This window comes from Schistocerca gregaria, chromosome 6, assembly GCF_023897955.1.
Source record: "Schistocerca gregaria isolate iqSchGreg1 chromosome 6, iqSchGreg1.2, whole genome shotgun sequence".
Taxonomy (NCBI): domain Eukaryota; kingdom Metazoa; phylum Arthropoda; class Insecta; order Orthoptera; family Acrididae; genus Schistocerca; species Schistocerca gregaria.
The window spans coordinates 141,179,538-141,200,234 of record NC_064925.1 but is presented as its reverse complement, the minus strand read 5'-3'; the positions used below and the strand labels follow the sequence as shown (position 1 = coordinate 141,200,234).

The 20,697-nt window shown below is 40.1% G+C and overlaps 1 protein-coding gene across 6 annotated transcripts in view; it reads left to right on the top strand.

Annotated features, from left to right (window-relative positions):
• Positions 1-12,510, top strand: part of LOC126278426 (uncharacterized) — a 140,424-nt gene extending 127,914 nt beyond the window's left edge. For all 6 annotated transcript variants that reach the window (XM_049978540.1, XM_049978536.1, XM_049978537.1 and 3 more), the window contains one exon: positions 12,219-12,510. In XM_049978540.1, coding sequence (XP_049834497.1) covers positions 12,219-12,350 — 132 coding nt within the window. In that variant the 3' untranslated portion in view covers positions 12,351-12,510. The remainder of the gene's footprint in view (positions 1-12,218) is intronic.
• The last annotated feature ends 8,187 nt before the right edge of the window (positions 12,511-20,697 follow it).

The window sequence follows — 20,697 nt, the reverse complement described above, 5'->3', positions numbered from 1 at the left end:
AAGCAAAGAAGAGAAAGCAGAAAGGTGGAAGGAGTATATAGAGGGCCTATACAAGGGCGATGTACTTGAGGACAATATTATGGAATTGTAAGAGTATGTAGATGAAGATGAAATATGAGATACGATACTGCGTGTAGAGTTTGACAGAGCACTGAAAGACCTAAGTCGAAACAAGGCCTCCGGAGTAGACAACATTCCATTGGAACTACTGACGGCCTTGGGAGAGCCAGTCCTGACAAAACTCTACCAGCTGGTCAGCAAGATGTATGAGACAGGCGAAATACCCTCAGACTTCAAGAAGAATATAAAAATTCCAATCCCAAAGAAAGCAGGTGTTGACAGATGTGAAAATTACCGAACAATCAGTTTAATAAGTCACAGCTGCCAAATACTAACACGAATTCTTTACAGACGAATGGAAAAACTAGTAGAAGCCGACCTCGGGGAAGATCAGTTTGCATTCTGCAGCAATGTTGGAACTCGTGAGGCAACGCTGACACTACGTTTCTAGCATTTGTAGACTTAAAGAAAGCCTTTGACAATGTTGACTGGAATACTCTCTTCCAAATTATAAAGGTGGCAGGGGTAAAATACAGGGAGCAAAGGCTATTTACAATTTGTACAGAAACCAGATGGCAGTTATAAGAGTCGAAGGGTATGAAAGGGAAGCAGCGGTTGGGAAGGGAGTGAGACAGGGTTGTAGCCTGTCCCCAATGTTATTCAATCTGCATATTGAGCAAGCAATAAAGGAAACAAAAGAAAAATTCGGAGTAGGTATTAAAATCATGGGAGAAGAAATAAAAACTTTGAGGTTCGCCGATGACATTTGTAACTCTATCAGAGGCAGCAAAGGATTTGGAAGAGCAGTTGAACGGAATGGACAGTGTCTTGAAAGGAGGATATAAGATGAACATCAACAAAAGCAAAACGAGGATAATGGAACGTGGTCGAATTAAGTCGGGTGATGCTGAGGGAATTAGATTAGGAAATGAGACACTTAAAGTAGTAAGGGAGTTTTGCTATTTGGGGAGCAATATAACTGATGATCGTCGAAGTAGAGAGAATATAAAATGTAGACTGGCAATGGCAAGGAAAGCGTTTCTGAAGAAGAGGAATTTGTTAATATCGAGTATAGATTTAAGTGTCAGGAAGCCGTTTCTGAAAGTATTTGTATGGAGTGTAGCCATGTATGGAAGTGAAACATGGACGATAAATAGTTTGGACAAGAAGAGAACAGAAGCTTTCGAAATGTGGTGCTACAGAAGAAGCTTAAGATGAAACCGGTAGATCACATAACTAATGAGGAGGTATTGAGTAGAATTGGGGAGAAGAGGAGTTTGTGGCACAACTTGACAAGAAGAAGGGACCGGTTGGTAGGGCATGTTCTGAGGCATCAAGGGATCACAAATTTAGCATTGGAGGGCAGCGTGGAGGGTAAAAATCGTAGAGGGAGACCAATAGATGAATACACTATGCAGATTCAGAAGGATGTAGGTTGCAGTAAGTAATGGGAGATGAAGAAGCTTGCACAGGATAGAGTAGCATGGAAAGGTGCATCAAACCAGTCTCTGGACTGAAGACCACAACAACAACAACTCCGTGCTAGAATTGTAGTTAGTACTACCCGCGAGAATACAAACAATCGAATTTATTTGAAAACGCTCATCACTATAAATTTAAGTTTAAGGATCTGGATGATTAGTGAAGGTTGTTGTCTCCATGGTGAACACAATTTACATTATTTATATCGATTTAATAGGGTGCGAACCTAAAAAATAACTGCGTTTTTACGAAACATTACACACAATACCGCGTGCGATACTAGGATTAATTAATACCCTACAAAAACTAAATTACGTTCAGAAATAGAGGGGAGATCCTAACTGTACGCTAGCTAGGCGGCAACCGCCGTCTCCGTCTTTCACAATTTACACCAGTACGTACCCTGTGCGGCCAATGTCGGTAGCTTATAAAATAGGAGCCATTGTTATAAGATGTTGCGGATTTCCTTGATATGTTGCTGTTCTGTAATATAATGGCTGTGCAGCATCAAGAGTAAAGAAATAAATGAAACAGTAATAAGAACGATTGTGACTCTGTCCTAGCTCCTCGGGCCAAAGGACGTATATCATAAAAATTTTAATATATACTGTCAACTAATTTACAACACACTACTTACATATAACAAATGATATTTCCCTAAAGGCTGTCGATGTGGCCAACACAGAAGTTTAACACAGTTATTCAGGGAACTAAAATGGAAATCCTTGGAAGGAAGTGGACGCCGTTCTTACGAAAGCCTGTGGAACAAATTTACGGAACCGTTATTTGAGAAGGACTCTGTGACAGTAATGCCGCCATCTTTCGTTTCCCATCTTTCGTTTCCCATCTTTCGTTCCTCATACATGGTTACCATAAGAATGAGACAAGAGAGAACAGGAGGAGCAAAGACACTTATTTTTTCTGTTGATAAATACGAGAATGGAATGGGACAAAAAATTACTCACACTGATACGAACTTCCGCCCACAGTGCACTGTAATTGAGCTTGGAGATAATATACGTGCTCTGTCTGATATCGGGTGTGTCCACCTTTCTCCTTTAAGACGAACTGGATTCTACAGGGGACACTTTCAATGAAGTGTCTGAATGTCTGTGGAGGAATGGCAGCACATTATTCCTCAAGAGCCAAAACCAGAGAAGACACTGGTGTTGGATTCTCTGGTCTGCAGTGAAACAGACAATCTATGTCGTACCAGAGTCGTTCCATTAGCTTCAGGTCGGGGCTCTTGCGAGCTCAGTCCAGAAACCATTATCACACAGATGCTGGTGTATGACAGTGTGCACTTTACGTTGACATAAACAATCATCGTCTCCGAAATGTTTCTGTAAAATGTGTTCATATCCTTCTGTATGCAGAGTTTTCTTAAGCGCAGTAAGGTGACCATAAACTAACCTCGTAAAATACCCCTGTACCATAACATCACCTCCTCCATACTTCACTGCTGGTCCTACACATAACGGCAAGCAACGTTCTCCAGGCAATCGACAAACAGACACCATTCTATCGGATCGCCACTGAGTTTAGAGGAACTCACTTTCTAGTGGTGTCGCTGTTTATGCCACCCCAAGCGTCGCTTAGAACTGACTACAGAAATGTATAGCTTATGAAGAACTGCTTGACCATTGTACCCAATTGCTTTTAACACCCCATATACGATCGTTGTTCTACCATGACTGCTAGTGACACTTTGGAACTCAAGAGTGATTCGTTCTGTTACTTCACGCTATGTTCGGAGGTCCGTGTCACTCACTACATGATGTCTGCCTGTTCTTGGCTTACAAGGAGAGGAAGCCTACTCGTCATTATCGAATTCGTCCAAATTCATGGTCCATGTAGGGCGTGGTGAGACAAGAAAGTGCGCCCAGTGGAAACTCCATCTGTCACCATGTGCACCGTATCACTTGTCCCTGTGAAAGGGCGTTTAGGAAGTGGTGTTTGGCTCACTGGTAAGAGCTCAGATTCACAATGAAGAGGTCGCAGTTGCGACTCCACCCAGTGGCAAACATTTTTGTGCTTCTTGGCAATGTGTTCAATACTTCATTACAATTAACATCATATAGGTTACTTTATTAATTTATATAAGCACAACAAGTACAGGCATACTTTTTGTGGTTACATAAATTAATAAAATAACCTATATGATATTGTTAATTGTGATGTCAATAGTGAACGCATTGCCCAGGAGCACAGCAATATTTGATACCAAGCGGAGTCGAAATTGCGACCTCTTCATTGCGAATATGAGCTCTTACCGTTGTGCCAAACACCTCTTCCTAAACGCTCTGTCACAGGGACTACTGATAAGGTGCACATGGTGACAGATCCGTATCAAAATTCTTTTTATTTCCTAAATATTGGCCATCTGGAGTTTCCAATTGGGGCACTTTCTTGTCTCACCACTATGCATTTGGACGAATTCGGTGATGACGAGTAGGCATCCTCTCCTTGTTAGCAGTGATTCTTCTTCGGGTTTCGACGTCAGTCACATCCCTAACAGTACACCTGGGCAGCTTTCAGATGGGTTGAAATGTCACTAATGCATTTGTCACTCAGGTAAATGCCATCACTTGTGAACGTTCCAAGTCACTGAGCTAGATGACCTACCGTTTCTACCGTTACCACATCTTGCAAGGGAGCTCTCCCGTGGCATCCATCTGTCAAGTCTGCATTACATAGGGATGTAAAATATTTTTTTCATATAGTGCAACGCAGATGAATATAGTTCAAAGGTGACCTAAAACCTTGCATAAGCTCCTGAATTTCTAAGTTTGCATACAGTTCCTCATAATATTCTCTTCCTATCGTACGCCACAAAGTCACTGTTTGGATTATGTGCTATGGTATCATCCGACATTTCTAAATACATCAGATACTAATCATATTCCTGTTAGCATTGAACGTTTTGTCCATTGTTGTTGGTGAAGGCATAGTACATTTTACGAGTCCAATGAAACATTCACCTCAGTTCAGTACAAGGTCGAAGAAAATTGCTCACTCCATTTTAAAACCTACAAGCGGCCTTGAGTATACGACGAGAAACAATAAAGTCTACAATGAGAGTTGTGGAGTTGCAATTTTATGAAAATACGAGGTACATTCAAGTTCTAAGGCCTCCAATTTTTTTCCTCCGGTCTGGAAAGAAATAGAAACATGCGAATTGTTTTAAAATGCGGCCGCGTTCATTGTCAATCCGTCCCAGAGATGGCAGCACCGTACGGCAGATGGAATTTTACCGCCAGCGGCGAGAATGAGAACTGTTTTAAATACTTAAAATGGCGACGTTTTCCTTACTTGAACAGCGTGCAATCATTCGTTTTCCAAATTGAAATTCATTGACAGTTGAAGGAGACATATGGTGATGAAGTTATGGATGTGTCGAAAGTGCGTTCGTGGGTGCGACAGTTTAATGAAAGTAGAAAATCGTGTGACAATAAACTGAAACAACCTCGGGCTCGCACAAGCCGGTCTGACGACATGATCGAGAAAGTGGAGAGAATTGCTTTGGGGGATCGACGAATGACTGTTGAACAGATCGCCTCCAGAGTTGGCATTTCTGTGGGTTCTGCATGACGATCTGAAAATGCGAAAGTGTCATCCAGGTGGGTGCCACGAATGCTGACAGACAACCACATGGCTGCTCGTGTGGCATGTTGCCGAGCAATGTTGACGCGCAACGACAGCATGAATGGGACTTTCTTTTCGTCGGTTGTGAGAATGGATGAGATGTGGATACCATTTTTCAATTAAAGAAACAAAGCGCCAGTCAGCTCAATGGAAGCACACACATTCACCGCCACCAAAAAAAAATTTCGAGTAACCGCCAGTGCTGAAAAAATGGTGGTGTCCATGTTCTGGGACAGCGAGGGCGTCATCCTTACCCATTGCGTTCCAAAGGGCACTACGGTAACAGGTGCATCCTACGAAAATGTTTTGAAGAACAACACTGCAACAAAAACGTCCGGGAAGGGCTGCGCGTGTGCTGTTTCACCAAGACAACGCACCCGCACATCGAGCTAACGTTACGCAACAGTTTCTTCGTGATAACAACTTTGAAGTGATTCCTCCTGCTCCCTACTCACCTGACCTGGCTCCTAGTGACATTTGGCTTTTTCCAACAATGAAAGACACTCTCCGTGGCCGCAAATTCAGCAGCCGTGCTGCTATTGCCTCAGCGATTTTCCAGTGGTCAATACAGACTCCTAAAGAAGCCTTCGCCGCTGCCATGGAATCATGGCGTCAGCATTGTGAAAAATGTGTACGTCTGCAGGGCGATTACGTCGAGAAGCAACGCCAGTTTCATCGATTTCGGGTGACTAGTTAATTAGTCTCAGTCGAGCATACAATTTTAATCTGCCAGGAAGTTTCAACTGAGATTTGAGTTTGTCATCAACTGCTGCTGTAGTACAGAAACTATACTTAGTGTTACTTCCTGTCACTACGTATTAACATTATGGTAATAGTGGATCACTGCATTTTTCTGGCAGGAATATCATTGGACGACTTTCGTTGATGTCAGCTTCAATACTTCCTTATCATCCTGGAAAGAATATCTTCCTAATGCAATAGCACATACCACATTTCAATGACATGTTTCAACCCTTCCATATCTCCTAGGTCATTCTGGGTATAACGTACTGCCACATGCATCGGGAAATCAGATGCCACGCCGCCCCCTCACCTAGGTAGCCAATTGCTTACAATGGAGTAGAGAAGCTTCGATCTGGCTGTGTCTGTAGAATAATTTAATATATAACGCCGACTTAATCGTCAGATGCAATGAAGCATCTGACTGCCTAAAATACTGAAAATTTTGGCAACAATGTTTCATTACTGACTTCCTAAAATTCGTTTAAGGACTGGCTCATCAGTCACATTACTAACATTTAGTTGCTGTTATCTATCATTCGCCATGGAATATTGAAAGGAGTAGATAACCATATTGTAAATAATGAAAAACCAACAACTGCTTATAAAATTTAAATAACGAATTAGGAACACACAGATGTGAGTTTCCAACTTCCATCAGAGATGGCAGCCCCACAGTAAATACACATTGTTTGTTTGTTATACCGCCGGCCGCGGTGGTCTCGCGGTTATAGGCGCGCAGTCCGGGACCGTGCGACTGCTACGGTCGCAGGTTCGAATCCTGCCTCGGGCATGGATCTGTGTGATGTCCTTAGGTTAGTTAGGTTTAAGTAGTTCTAAGTTCTAGGGGACTAATGACCACAGCAGTTGAGTCCCGTAGTGCTCAGAGCCATTTGAACCTTTTTTTTTTTTTTTTGTTGTACCATGATTCCTCACTGTCACCAACGTACGGCTGAACTGTAGAAAACAATGTCAGCACTGGTAAAAACGACATTTCTTTGTTTCGAAGTAGAACACATGGTTTCCGACACAAATGGATCGTAAATTAATCATGTTCCACATCCATCGTGCTTATCAAATGCTACATTATTCCTTCCAACAATTCTCCACATCAGTGATGATCCTCAAGTGCCGCAGTATTCTAGAATATCTGCTAAAATAAGCCCTAAGTGTAAAGAAAGTGCAGTTGTCATATGTTAATTTACACATATACACACAGTCACAAAAGTATGTACTCCAGTCTCCAGAATGAGATTTTCACTCTGCAGCTGTGAGTACCGGACGTGAGTCGTGCTTCGGTAGCTCAGTTGGTAGAGCACTTGCCCGCGAAAGGCAAAGGTCCCGAGTTCGAGTCTCGGTCGGGCACACAGTTTTAATCTGCCAGGAAGTTTCATGTACTCCAGTGCTAGTTTTCCATGCCTAATAAAAGCTGACACTTTAGGATATGGCACAAGGAACCAGTGTTGTAAAACTACCCGCAGAAAAAGAAGTGTTAGCTAAAATAGCAAAGTAAGCAGGCAAGAACATAAGCAAACTGGCATGTTAAATGTAACTAATTAGGCTTACACTTGATGCAAGTCAAGTTACACAATCAAATTAAATTAAATATAATTGTTCTCAAGCATCATTTTAGGAGCGTCAAAAATGGTGCATGAGTTCTTCAGTAGAAAATATATATTCGATGAAATTGCCAGTTATTCCTATTACAAATGACATAGGCGTACTGGAGGATATGTACAATTACAACTTTGGACTAATTTTGCAATTCAAACTTTGGTGGAAAGGTTCCATAATATCTTTATAGACTGAACTTCGTATATTATTTTCCACATTTATAATGCCATAATGTTAAAACATGAGTACAAAGTGTGAAGTTTACATCAGTTACCTAAGACCTAGTTGAGGTTAAGTACAAGATAAAACGTTATAAGGCTCATATAAATTATCTAGCGATATCTATAACGTCACAATATTTGAAAATGCATCAGAAAATGTAATGCTTGCTTTGTAGTAGTATCTAAACATGTGAAATAAGTATACAACCTGTGCAGCTCCATTTTTGGAAACGAGAAACTGTGGATCGTAAAAAAAAGAAAAAGAAAAAAAAGTAACTTTAATCAACTACACAAACATGCACAACACAATTCTCTTATTAGGGAAGGAAGGAATAATATTTTCGATTTTAGGAATAGCAAAGGAAATAGGCAAGCACATAAGCAAACAGGCATGCGAATTGTAACTAATTAGGCCTAATCTTGATGTATCAGAAAAATTACGACAGGTCACTTAAACCGCAAAACGACATAAACTGTTTATAAAAGCATACTCGTGAGAAACACTACCAAAGACGGTAACAATAAGAGATGTGAAACAAATTAAATTACTTACCGTTTACTGTGATACATCTCACACTTTGCAATCACAATCAAGCACCAAAAATTAAATATTGCCGCATCTAAATTCTCTGTTAATTCATTAAAGTTCATGCATCTCGTAATATGCTAGACCTCTACGAAAATTCTGTAGTTATCTCTAGCCATGTTCTTTACCCAAGGAAGACGTGAAAATAGTTTATAGTCTCATGTCTGTACACTTTATAAAATCTGTAATGTGGTTGCCAATATCTTTGCTCGCTCCTGATCTTGTGATTTGACATACAAATATATTACACAAGATTTACTGTACAACTTGAAATCATCCATGTTAAACAGTCAACCCAGCTGGCTTGTCGTGTGGTATAACCGTTGGTGGCATTTTAATGCGAGATGTCACTTCCAAGCGAACATTACTCTCCACTTCGTTTTGTCAGACAGAAAAATATAGCAATCCCACATGTACTGTTTTTAAAATAATGACGTCTTACGCTAAATGATTGTGGACAATAAAATAACGGAATAATTAAATGGAAAGTTCCATGGTTTTTGTGGAACTGAGTGGAGAATAATTTATCCTCCTGCTTTAATGTGACACTTCTGTGCCGTATTCGTGGGAGTCAGGGTAGCTTAATATCTGTCTACAGAGAGAATATAGTTAATAATTTACCTGTAAACTAGTATACAAACGTTGCGAAACACCACACAGAGCCTGTTCTGTAAATTATTCGTTAACTGACGACACATGGAAACAATTGACACAGATTAGAGTACACAGTAAATAGTCGTTAACGGTATTTAACACAATGAGTCTCTCACGAGGTCAAAACTGACAATCCATGTTGTTCCCTGCTGTAAGGTTCTATTGTATCCTATATAGAATTCCGAATGCTGTGGTATTCTATCCCAGTGCATATGTGCTGCAAGGAAAGTTCTAACGATAACAACCATTTGCAGAGTTCAACAAAGCTGGTAGAATACCACATTGCAACAGTAATTCAGAAGCACTCCGTAGCAGTCTACTGTCATATTCCAGTGGGAAGCTTCTCTGCATATAGAAAAATGCCAGTCATTCTGTAGTGTTCTGCAATGTGTTCTGGAGTAATAATGCCCTAAGGCAGGAAAACTGTAAATATAGCACCTCAAAGTCAAGAAAAGAAAACTGGAGTATGTGACGTAGACAACAGTCGAGTCAATGAATTGTCTGTAAACACTAAAAACCAAGACCGCCACACGTCTTTTACATTCTCACACAGTGAAGTGATAGCTACATCAGAAAAAGGTCCGTATCTACTTATGTATAATATTAGCTGTCTTTTTATATGAAGTCACCCTATGAAACTTATAGAGCAACTGAAGCAAATCTTTTACGTCGGAATTCACTACAGTCTGTGCTCAATATAATGTATGGTGCCGTTCTACAGTTTTTATGTAACAAGATGATGGTTGGAGTAGTCACCAACACAGTCTCCACCATCAGTATTCTACATAGCTTGATTCTATGGAAATGGGCTCAACAGTATCATTGTAAAAAGCCTGGAGAGTTGTTCTTAAGATTTCGGAACATATATTGTGTTTGAAAAGTAGGAAACATTTCCATTCGTTGGAATTCACTTATCTCTAGCAGAAAGCAACGTACGGACGACAAAATGCAGCTGTGCAGCCTGCCCTACACATGATAAGTGGTTTGTTAAACTCGTAGGTGACTTGTGGCCACGAAAAGCTAAAACCAGTATTTTTGTAGATGATTCTGCCAGTCAAGAAGAATACGTCTCTATTACGTCTAGATCGTGGCTTATGTTGCAGGAAGCATTGTACTATATGAGCAAGAACAGATCTACGTGTTGGTCCAGCAATCAACTTACAGTATGGTACATTACAGTAGAAGGTGGAATTCCTCATAGAGACGTCACATAATATTGCTTTAAAACAGTTGTGTTTATCTTAGTCTCAGAAGACCGTATTATACTGATATTGTTGAAACACCGTCCTTTACCATACATGATATACTTACATCATGATACCCATGAAGTCTGAATTTTTCTCAATAAGTATGGAGTTGGGGGTGCTTTGATCACATACACATCAGTATCTTGATATACGAGTATAGGTGAGCTCTTCGTTCTTAGATGAGCTGTCGTGGAGACAAGAAGAGGGAGTCGCTATTCCTGTACTACCTAGTTTCGACTAGTTTTCCACATCGCACAGCTACCCACTGCCAGACACACCAAGATGACGTGTCGCCATACAATTCACCATGAACAGAATGCCATCATTCAATTTCCAGCCATCAAGATTCGGAATACTATTCCGAAAAGGTAGATAGTCGATTGTGTACTGTCCACTGTAGGGTGATCTTTGCTGATATCAACGTCACACTCTTCCGGGAAGAACCTACCTACTGTAGCAGCCTTGTGCAGACAAGTATCCCCTTAGGCGATGCATTAACTAGCAGCCAGCGCGCATCTGTTTATGTCTTATTTTTATAATGTTTAACTAAATTATCATGCTTTGCTGCTTATGTTGGTGTATTATCGGTGCATTTTCTTAAAATTTCTCACTGTGCCACGTGTTAGTCATTTATAATCATATGTTTACATATATCTTAGAAAGGAAATATGAGCGTAATAGGAGAAAAAACAATCAGTTAAGGTTACAGCGAACAGTGACGGGAGATGGGTATACTTACAGAAAACAATCAAAACGTCCTTATGTTATGACGCTGCGGCGTTTGTTTAGCATTTATAGCAATGAAAGGTCATTATACGATGGTGTGCTTACAAAGAATGTCTTGAGTTAGGCGTTTGGTGTAGTGCGTTAGGCCTCATGTGTTAGGCTTTCTGCATTAACCATTAGTTTTTAAGCGTTAGGAGTTAGGCGTTTGGCGTTATCCATTATGTGCGTTTGATGCTGCACTGTCCTTACAAAGTGTGCAAAATCATACATATAATATTACTGTCTTTCTTCTCGAATTGTCATAGGTGCTGGCATATTAAAGAGAAGCCTGCAGGCTGAGTCTCTCTTTTAATACGACATACAGAAAATTTAGATGTGTGTAATATTTAATTGAGCGGGTACAGATTTATGTTCGAATTCCAGTGGGAATCTTAAATTAACGAGCATGGACGACGTTGACAGGGGCTGCGGAAAGGTGGCAGTGGTTGAGCGTGTGAGACGACTGGGGAGCATACAAGATAGGTGGCACAAGTGCGATAAACAATAGGTCCCGATGGGACAGCGGTTAACGCCAACTGCCTAGTAAGCAGGAAATCCTGGGTTCAACTCCCGATCTGGCAGACATTACCACTCATCACTGCTCATTCCTCATAAAGTCTCGATGTAGCTGATGTCATTAGTTTCTTCCCTATCCTTTCCTTTCTTCCCCTCCACCTTCAATTCAAATAATAATCATTTAAAGAAGTACTAACCACATAATAAAGGCGTATTAATGTTTATTTAATTATTTTACACGCCATAAGAATAAAAAAATATTCAAATTTTGAATTTCATTTTTCTGCCCCGTAGTCAAATTCACCTTCCCTTCTGATGGGGCAAGGTGATATTTCTGAACCAGTTTTTAAAATTGACAAAATAGTTGTGTTTGTTTGAATATAGAAATGTATGAAATTGTGAGTAGTAAGATAAAAGGCTACGCTATTAATGCGCGCAAACAGCATAACCTTTTAGAAATATGTTAACTCATAACATTATCAGTTATCCTGTTCCCCTGCATCCTTGCTGCCCCAGTCTGAGAAGCAATGCCCGTTGTCCGTCAATGCCCTTCAGGCGTTAGAATACGGATTGGTTTTGTTTGTGCTGCCGTTTCCTTAGTGCTGTCACATGTCTACGTTTGATGCTTATCTGAGCTAATTTGGAGATATGACTGAAGGAGTTGTTGGGTGTTCCGTTGCTTTGCAGGAGGAGAAGGCGGCTCGGGAGGCGGCGGCAAAGGCCAGGGCCAAGGGCTACCTGGGCAGGGCCAGCTCCTTCGCAGCTGCGCGCCAGGCGACGCAGAAGGCGCTCAGCACCGTGGCCAGCGAACGCCGATAGTTACGTCATCAACTGTAGGCTCAGGACAAGTTCCCAAACAGCAGCAAATACAAGCCAGTCGTCTTTCGATTTGTGACCAAGAAATACGCTACCCTCCATGTGTTTGAAGCATTAGTAATCTGTAAATTTCGAAATGATTAAAATTATGGTGTATTATTGACATGACTTCTATAAAACCTTAGAGTAATGTTACAGCGGCATGCACTGGACGTTGTAAGAGATGCCTAGCAAACATAATTAGATGAAGAAATGTCACAATTCTTTAGAGTTAATTTTTACTTCCGTTCCACCATGATAACTATCATCATATTGTTATGTGCATTTCTGCGTAGTATGGATATGATACTTACTACTCGTGCAGAGAAAGGTCCGGCCTAAATGTACACAGAATTTGTACCTGTAAACAATTAATGTGGAAGCATTGTGGATAGAGTGGAATGGGACAGCAGTAATTACAATAAACGTCGGCAGGTTCTTGTAGTGCCTATTTAGTTTGCAACTATTTAGTCGGAAGTGTATAGATTTTGTGAACACTTGATAATCAAAATACGTTCGATACTTAGGTTGAAAGTAGTCAATGACCAGCCGTAAAATGACTTTCAAGATACTCTTTCTATTGCTAGAAATTGTGAAGATGCATGAGAACCAGCAACTTCAGGATAACTCTTAACACTGAAAAATTTTACAGCGCCAATGTACTATCAAAAACTTCCTTCTTATGCCTGTGTTACACCCGTTCAGGAACTAAATATAGAGACAATTCTTGAGTCTCGTAACATTTTAAAAGTGGTCAGAAATTCACAAATGCACTATCCATATTGTCCAAACATTGTTAGATACCTGTACAGTAATTTTTACAGAATTTCTGACAAACAGTTCTATGGATAGTTTGTGCAATGAGGTGGTGAAAGGTTAACGCAGTTAATAGCTACTGTATAATGCGCAACACGTTCGGTAGATACCTCAGTTTCCATTTAGTATGGTATAAAACTCTTCCAAAGATCAGTTCACAGGGACGAACGTATCTGAGATTTGACCCTGTAGGCTGCAGAGAAGGCAACCATTCATTAATACAAAATATTCTTTAACAGTGTGATGGCAACACCAAGTTCACTTAAGAAGGAAGGCCAATGGATCCATTTTCAGTTAAGACCGTCTAGTGAAATGGAACTAGTTAGTGGAACATTGCAGTAAGAAACGTAGCAAACTCAATATGAGCGGCACAAATTAAGAGTGTCTAATGATTCATGTTGTATGAATGTTTCTTTTAAATGTTCTATGGATTATTTCTTCCTGTGTCACTCATTGTCCTTCACTTCATTTGCGACCATCTTTAAAATTTTAATTTCTATATTGCAACAAATACCTTTTTTACTTCTTGTAATGTATTTTGGTGTGCTCTACAGATTCAAATTATCTGCATATATCAATACAAAATATCTACATTCACTTGGTTCTAATTTAAGTGCTATACATGTGAAACTGCACATCACTTCTTAAAATATGCTACTGTTACATCCAACTTGACGTTTTCGAATACTGATGACAATATGTCTTACGTGGAGATCAGAAAACTTTCAAACGACAAATCACATGGAATTTTGATACCAAATTTCAATGAATTTCCTTTTTGTTTGCACCATACAGTAAGTTTCGTTGTGCTAGATTTTCGTATCAGTGCCTTGTTTCAGTCTCGTCTGCTTGTTCTCAGTACCAACATGAGAAGTAATTATCTGTGTGATAGTTATGCTTTATGTGTTTATATGGGCATTAAGAGCACACTAAATTTTGCATGTAGCCGGCCGCGGTGGTCTCGCGTTTCTAGGCGCGCAGTCCGGAACCGTGGGACTGCTACAGTCGCAGGTTCGAATCCTGCCTCGAGCATGGATGTGTGTGATGTCCTTAGGTTAGCTAGGTTTAAGCAGTTCTACGTTCTAGGGGACTAATGACCACAGCAGTTGAGTCCCATAGTGCTCAGAGCAATTTGAACCATTTTTTTGTATGTACTATGTTTTAGAATGTCTACATCTAAGTACTAATTTCCTAACTTCTACCTTTATCACAGGAAACTAGTCACCCAGGGCTCTGACTACCGTTCATACTTGTGTTACACTGCAGTTCTTTTGTTTTTCTATTCTCAGTTTGTTTGCCAGTCTCACAGCATATACAGAAATATATATATGTATGCTCACACAATATACATTGTACTGTACAACATGACTACAGGCATTTCCCAGAAAGCCATTCTATGTTCAAGTCGGGAAAACCGCACAAGCTTCTTGTCGTTCTGCACATCAACATTAACAGTTGAATGGAGCAGGCAGCTGAAGACATATGATAACATTTACAACTGAGGATTTTAGCAGATATGAGTGAACTACAAATCGGTCAGGAATGCTTCTTCGAAAATCGTTTTGGTGATCGTGTATTTCGTTTGGCATGTGATGTAAGTCTTTACACAACAAGAACGGAAATTACTAGCAAATCATTCGTTCGGACAAAGAAAGAGTCAAGATTTGATAATCAGGCACAAGTACACACACACATGGAAATTTTGCAGAACTCTGGAAAGGAGACATGACTGAATGATACATCTATTGCAAGAAATATTGCTTAATTCTTACAAAGAAGGAAACAGCAACCAGCCACTATTAATACTGCTATTTATTTAGGTAAATAGCGCCGTTACCGGTTTCGAACTGGCAAGTTCATCATCAGACGGCTGTTCACATGATTTTCAAGATACACTTTATATTATCGTCCGTTTTCGATAATGTAAAATGTATCTTGAAAATAATGTGAACAGCCGTCTGATGATGAAGTTGCCAGTTCGAAACCGGTAACGGCGCTATTTACCTAAATAAATAGCAGAATTAATAGTGGCTGGTTGCTGTTTTCTTCTTTGTAAGAATTAACCTACATTAATAGTACGCAGCCACTGTCTCACCATGTCAGTTTTAGACAAAATATTATAATAATAATAAATATTGCTACTAGGCTTTATGCCGGGTACATCGACTTCTGACTAGGTTCTAGAAGCAAGCAATGACTGTCAGACTAATTACTAGTAGATTTGTGACGCAGTCCAACAGCCCGTTTCATGTACACTCAGCTGCCGTCTTCAGAGGCTGTCTTTCTCTAGTGAGTAACATATAGTGAAAAACGGTCATCACCACCTTCTTACATGCTGCTGCATGGTAACGAAATGAACTAACGAAGTCCACTGAAAGTCCGTCTGCCAATGTTCTCTTGTTTCAAACAAAAAACACCTAAGAAGGTCAACCTGAGATAATTACATAATCCACCGTATTACTTTTCATTTTCAAACTTTTTATCTGATGGAACAAATTTTATAACAATAACTGCAGTCATTCGACCCACTCAGTAGTTTGTGTTCTGCCAATCAGAACAGCTTATGAGTGGGACTGCAATAGACAATGGGCACACGTAGAACAATAGCAACATACAGTAGCTTCTCAGTAAAGTAAGTAGACAACCTATCCTTGAAGATGCACTATACAACAAAATAGTACAGTAAACCATACTTGGGAATCTTCTAAAAGGAAACAGCTAGTCTGTTAAGAGAAACAAACTCTGACATCCTGTTTTGTTAGAAGCCCTTCCACACGGGAGTCAATGCGAGAAAGCTGGGTGTCTAGCAGTAAACAGAAACGTACTTACATAACATAAAATTACTGTTGTGTAAAGACAATCTTTCTACGCTAAAAACAAAAAACAGTTACCGTTCGTCTAATGTATTCCTGACGGGTTGTTCGCATCACTGATTTCTGCTAAAAGCGGTGTCTTTTTACACTGAAACATTGTGTCCTCGGCCGGCCGGGGTGGCCGTGCGGTTCTAGGCGCTACAGTCTGGAACCGTGTGACCGCTGCGGTCGCAGGTTCGAATCCTGCCTCGGGCATGGATGTGTGTGATGTCCTTAGGTTAGTTAGGTTTAAGTAGTTCTAAGTTCTAGGGGACTGATGACCTCTGAAGTTAAGTCCCATAGTGCTCAGAGCCATTTGAACCATTTGAACCATTATGTCCCCCATTTTACTAATTATTGATATTAATGTCCATGTCAACAACAAGCAATGGGCCTGTTCCTCTGGCATGCAGGTACTGTTGTTTTCTGGAAGCTGCCTGCATTGACATGGTCAACCGAGTCCCTCTGTTTTCTCCATCTGTTTCACATGGTGACTTGTGATCACCCCATTCGGAACACTACAATATGTAGTGTCCCTCTTCACTCGATACTGCTTTACTGGCTACCTAACGGCGTCACGCGGAATACGAAAAGCTAAAACAATAAAAGAACACTCTTAACATAGCAGTAAAAAAAAAAAATTCGTGTGACAAGAGTCTCCCGTCGGGCAGACCGTTCGCCTGGTGCAAGTCTTTCGATTTGACGCCACTTCGGCTACTTGCGCGTCGATGGGGATGAAGTGATAATGATGACGACAACATAACACCAAGTCCCTGCATAAATTACTTGAGTTATGCACACAAACCAAGTTTTCTATCCAATCAGTTTCAAGTCAGTTGATGCCTCACTTTATCGCTACGTCTTTCCTCCTCCTGGATCGATAACTGCAAACGAAATGAGAAATACGATTGCACTTTAATGACATTGATCTTAACGTAATATCAAACTGTATAATAAGGTGTAGAAATATAAATGCACCTCATGTCCATTGTGTCTCGTTGCACTAACAAGCACCGCATTGCTAAAGTCTTCAGCGCTAGACGACATCAAAGACGATTGTGTTTTGTTGTATGGACTTTGTACAATACTCACTTGCAAGAGAAGTGAGACGCATATTCTCCTTCACCCACACAAGATTAAGGGGACCACACCGTGGTTCCGGTCTAAAATAATCTGTTTTCGGTTTTCATCATATTTCAATAGATTAAGGTTTTATTTAAGTACTCTGAAAAGGGTTTTGCTGAAAAAAAAATTAAGAGCATTTAAAGAGCATTTTCCTACCACATGTGTTTATGTGCCACGCCCACTTTATTGGATAAATTTTAGATCTTTTCATCCCCTGCATTGCACGTTATCTGTGGAAGAAAATGACTGATGTTCGGATATTGCAGTTGCACTTGATAGAAGTTGGCAGGAAAGGGGACATACTTCTCTGAATGGAGTAGTGACTGCCGCGAGTGTACACACCGGTAAAGTGTTGGATATGGAGATAATGTCTAAATATTGCAAATGTTGTAAAGTCAATAAACAGAAAGATCTGTGTGGCTAATTTTAGAGGAACAAGTGGTGGTATGGAAGTTCATGGAGTGCAACAAATTTTTCTTCAGTCCTTAGGAACAAGAGGCGTACAGTATACCAGATATTTGGGCGATGGTGACAGTAAGGCATACAACAATGTGATGAACTCTAAGCCGTATGGAGGTGCCATTATTAGCAAAATAGAATGTGTAGTCCATATTCAGTTTCCCGCAAACTAAAATTTTCAGTACATATGCCCCATTATATCAGAAACTATCACAGATAAATGAATGAAATTTTCAGAGACTCTGCATAACATAAAAATCCACCTCTGATACTACATTCATTAATATTCCCCAGTTAGGAAGTTCACAAAAAATATTTCGGCAGAAAAAACTTAATATTTTTTCTTAATAAATTTTTAAAAAATATTTATGAAAACAATAAAATGGATAAAGTATATTTTAGTACAGTTGACTCTATTACCATCATGTAACATACCGCAAAAATATTAAGGTCCTGCATCAAATAGTTTTTCAGAAATGGGTCAAATACCTAAATTAACATGGGTTAGATAGGCAGGGTGTGGTCCCCATAAAATCGCATGGTTTACCTGAAACATTTAAGATACAGATATTCATATTTATGAGGATCGGCATCGGTGCTTTAAGCGGTTTTTCAGAGCCACCGCTCTAAGAATTTCATTTCCGATGAAATATATCACGACTTTCTCCTTCCCTCCTTAATTCTTCTTATAAACCAGCAAAAATGTTGAGTAGCTGCAGCGTTCATCGTCCATTAAAATAATATTCGCGAATGACGCCGTGCAGTGTCCTGCAGCGGTAATGAGGCACCTGTCACCATTATCGAGTATCTTTCTGCATTTGTGCGCGTAACTCCCCATGTTGCTCTCTGTGCAACTCGATCACTTGTTAAACAGGGGCATGGCTACAGATGACTACAGATGCCATGGTGAAGAGGTCATTGAAGGTTCAATAGGTGTTCACAGGCACTCTGTGCCCTGTCACACACATGTTATTAACATGGGAATTGGCCAGTGCTAACCATGTCCCCGGAGAATAAAATTCTTGTACGTTTAGTTAAATGTGCGAGATACATTTCCTTGGATGTAATCTGTGTTACAGTCTTTGGCAAGACAGAAAAGTCTCTAAAGATGTCACAATTACTTGCCCACAGACGGGTTCCATTCACTAGAGGGGCAGTTTCACAATACCTCACTGCCTTTGCAGGTCTCCGGGTATAATGGTTCTTGATCAGCTGACTTATTCCGTGAAGAAAGTCTTAATCACGCGCTATAGTCGAGATGGTGTAAGAAGATCCGTGACAGCTCCTGCCACAGTTGCCAGCTTTAAACTGCGAAAAAAATGTAAAGCTTCTAGGAAGCACAAAGAATAAAAATTAAGAGGTGGTCCTTGTCCATCTCATTAGAGACATGATATCTGGATACCCTTGGAAAGCAGACGGAACAATTTGACATTAATTTCTATAGTACGCATATAATTCTAAAACCTGGTTATTGTGACACAAAAATGAATTTAAACAATTAACTTTCGTTCTGGAGGTGAAAACAGTGTCCGTCTGCAGAGCTGTGACAACACAGAGACGTTTAGAAAATAGCATTACATCGTTGGTTTGAGGCAGGCGGGTGGAGCTGCCGATCCCAGCCCGTTACAGATGTCAGGGATAAACTTATGCCGACTCAACTATATTGAGGCGAGAGGGTATGACATTGGTCTCATGCAGGGGAAACCCACTTTATTAAAGAATCATTGAATCAGACCTAGCACTGGTGCAGACTTTCTTGTAGCCTCGTGTACAGGGCATCAATACAGTATTCTCATTATGTGTGAGTATTTCTGCGTGGTTGAGCAGTTTGTTCTTTCAACCTGCCAGTATTTGATACGCCTCATGTCAGTTTTATCACACATACTACGCTTATCTAAGTGCTTCAGGAATACTCAGAAGAATATGTTATGTTATGTACAGGTATATTTTGCGGCCATGTAGATGTAACATAGATGCTCAATAAGTTTGATAGTTTCTATTTTATGTATGTATGTGTGTGTGTGTGTGTGTGTGTGTGTGTGTGTGTGTGTGTGTGTGTGTGTGTGTGTGTGTCTGTGCGTGTGAGAGAGAGAGAGAGAGAGAGAGAGAGAGAGAGAGAGAGAGAGAATAACCGAAAAACATATTCCCATCTAAGATTAACACATTTTAAATATTTCCTAGGTTTCAAGTTTGTGAGCAGTTTTCCCTTACCAAAAAGTTCGTCACTGTTAACAACTTGCGATGGGGGCGTAAAATTTGTCAAACTTCCTATCTTTGTACACGCGATCGTAAGTAATGAATAAGCGGCATGCTCAACTTACACCACTCTTCCCTTGCCCTGCTCCCATGTTTAGCTTCCAGTGCACTATTTGTTTCACTACGAAACGAAATTACTGGTTTGACCAGCCCATCTGGTGCTTCATAAGCATCTGTAGTTTATACATTCGTCAGTGTATCACTAAAACAAACTGGCTTTAGCAGCTTATTAGTAAAGATAAGTCATATTCATAGCTAATGAATACTTTGTGAACAAAGAAAATTTGTGCTTTAAAAATAAGCCTGTCTTAGCACATATTGAGACTTACTATTTTATAATTCATATTATCGTGACAAAAGAACAGAAATACGGAAGGATAACGTACAAATTTAAATCTTACAGCCATATGGTTTACAGAGCTGCAAAGAAAATAGATCGGACAGCATTATTAAGACAATACAATGGCCAAAGAAATATTTAAACATACAATGCAAAATTGACTGGTGCTGTCATAATTCACAAGGCATGTATATTGCAATGGGACGGAAAATGACCAGAGTATACTTATCCCCACAGATGCAATATTCTCAATTCAATTTTGGTACTGATTTTAACTACAAATAGTTGAAGTGATAGACGGGTAAGAAAAGGATTGAGTAAAGTTTGCCACTGAACAAAATTCCAAACACTAATGTGAATATTGCTGAGAACGTGGATACCAGAATTTCCGGGGGTCTTCTCTGTCGGCTTAGTATAGTAGTCGAACACTTAAGTAATGCCACCTGACGCTTCCTCATCACTT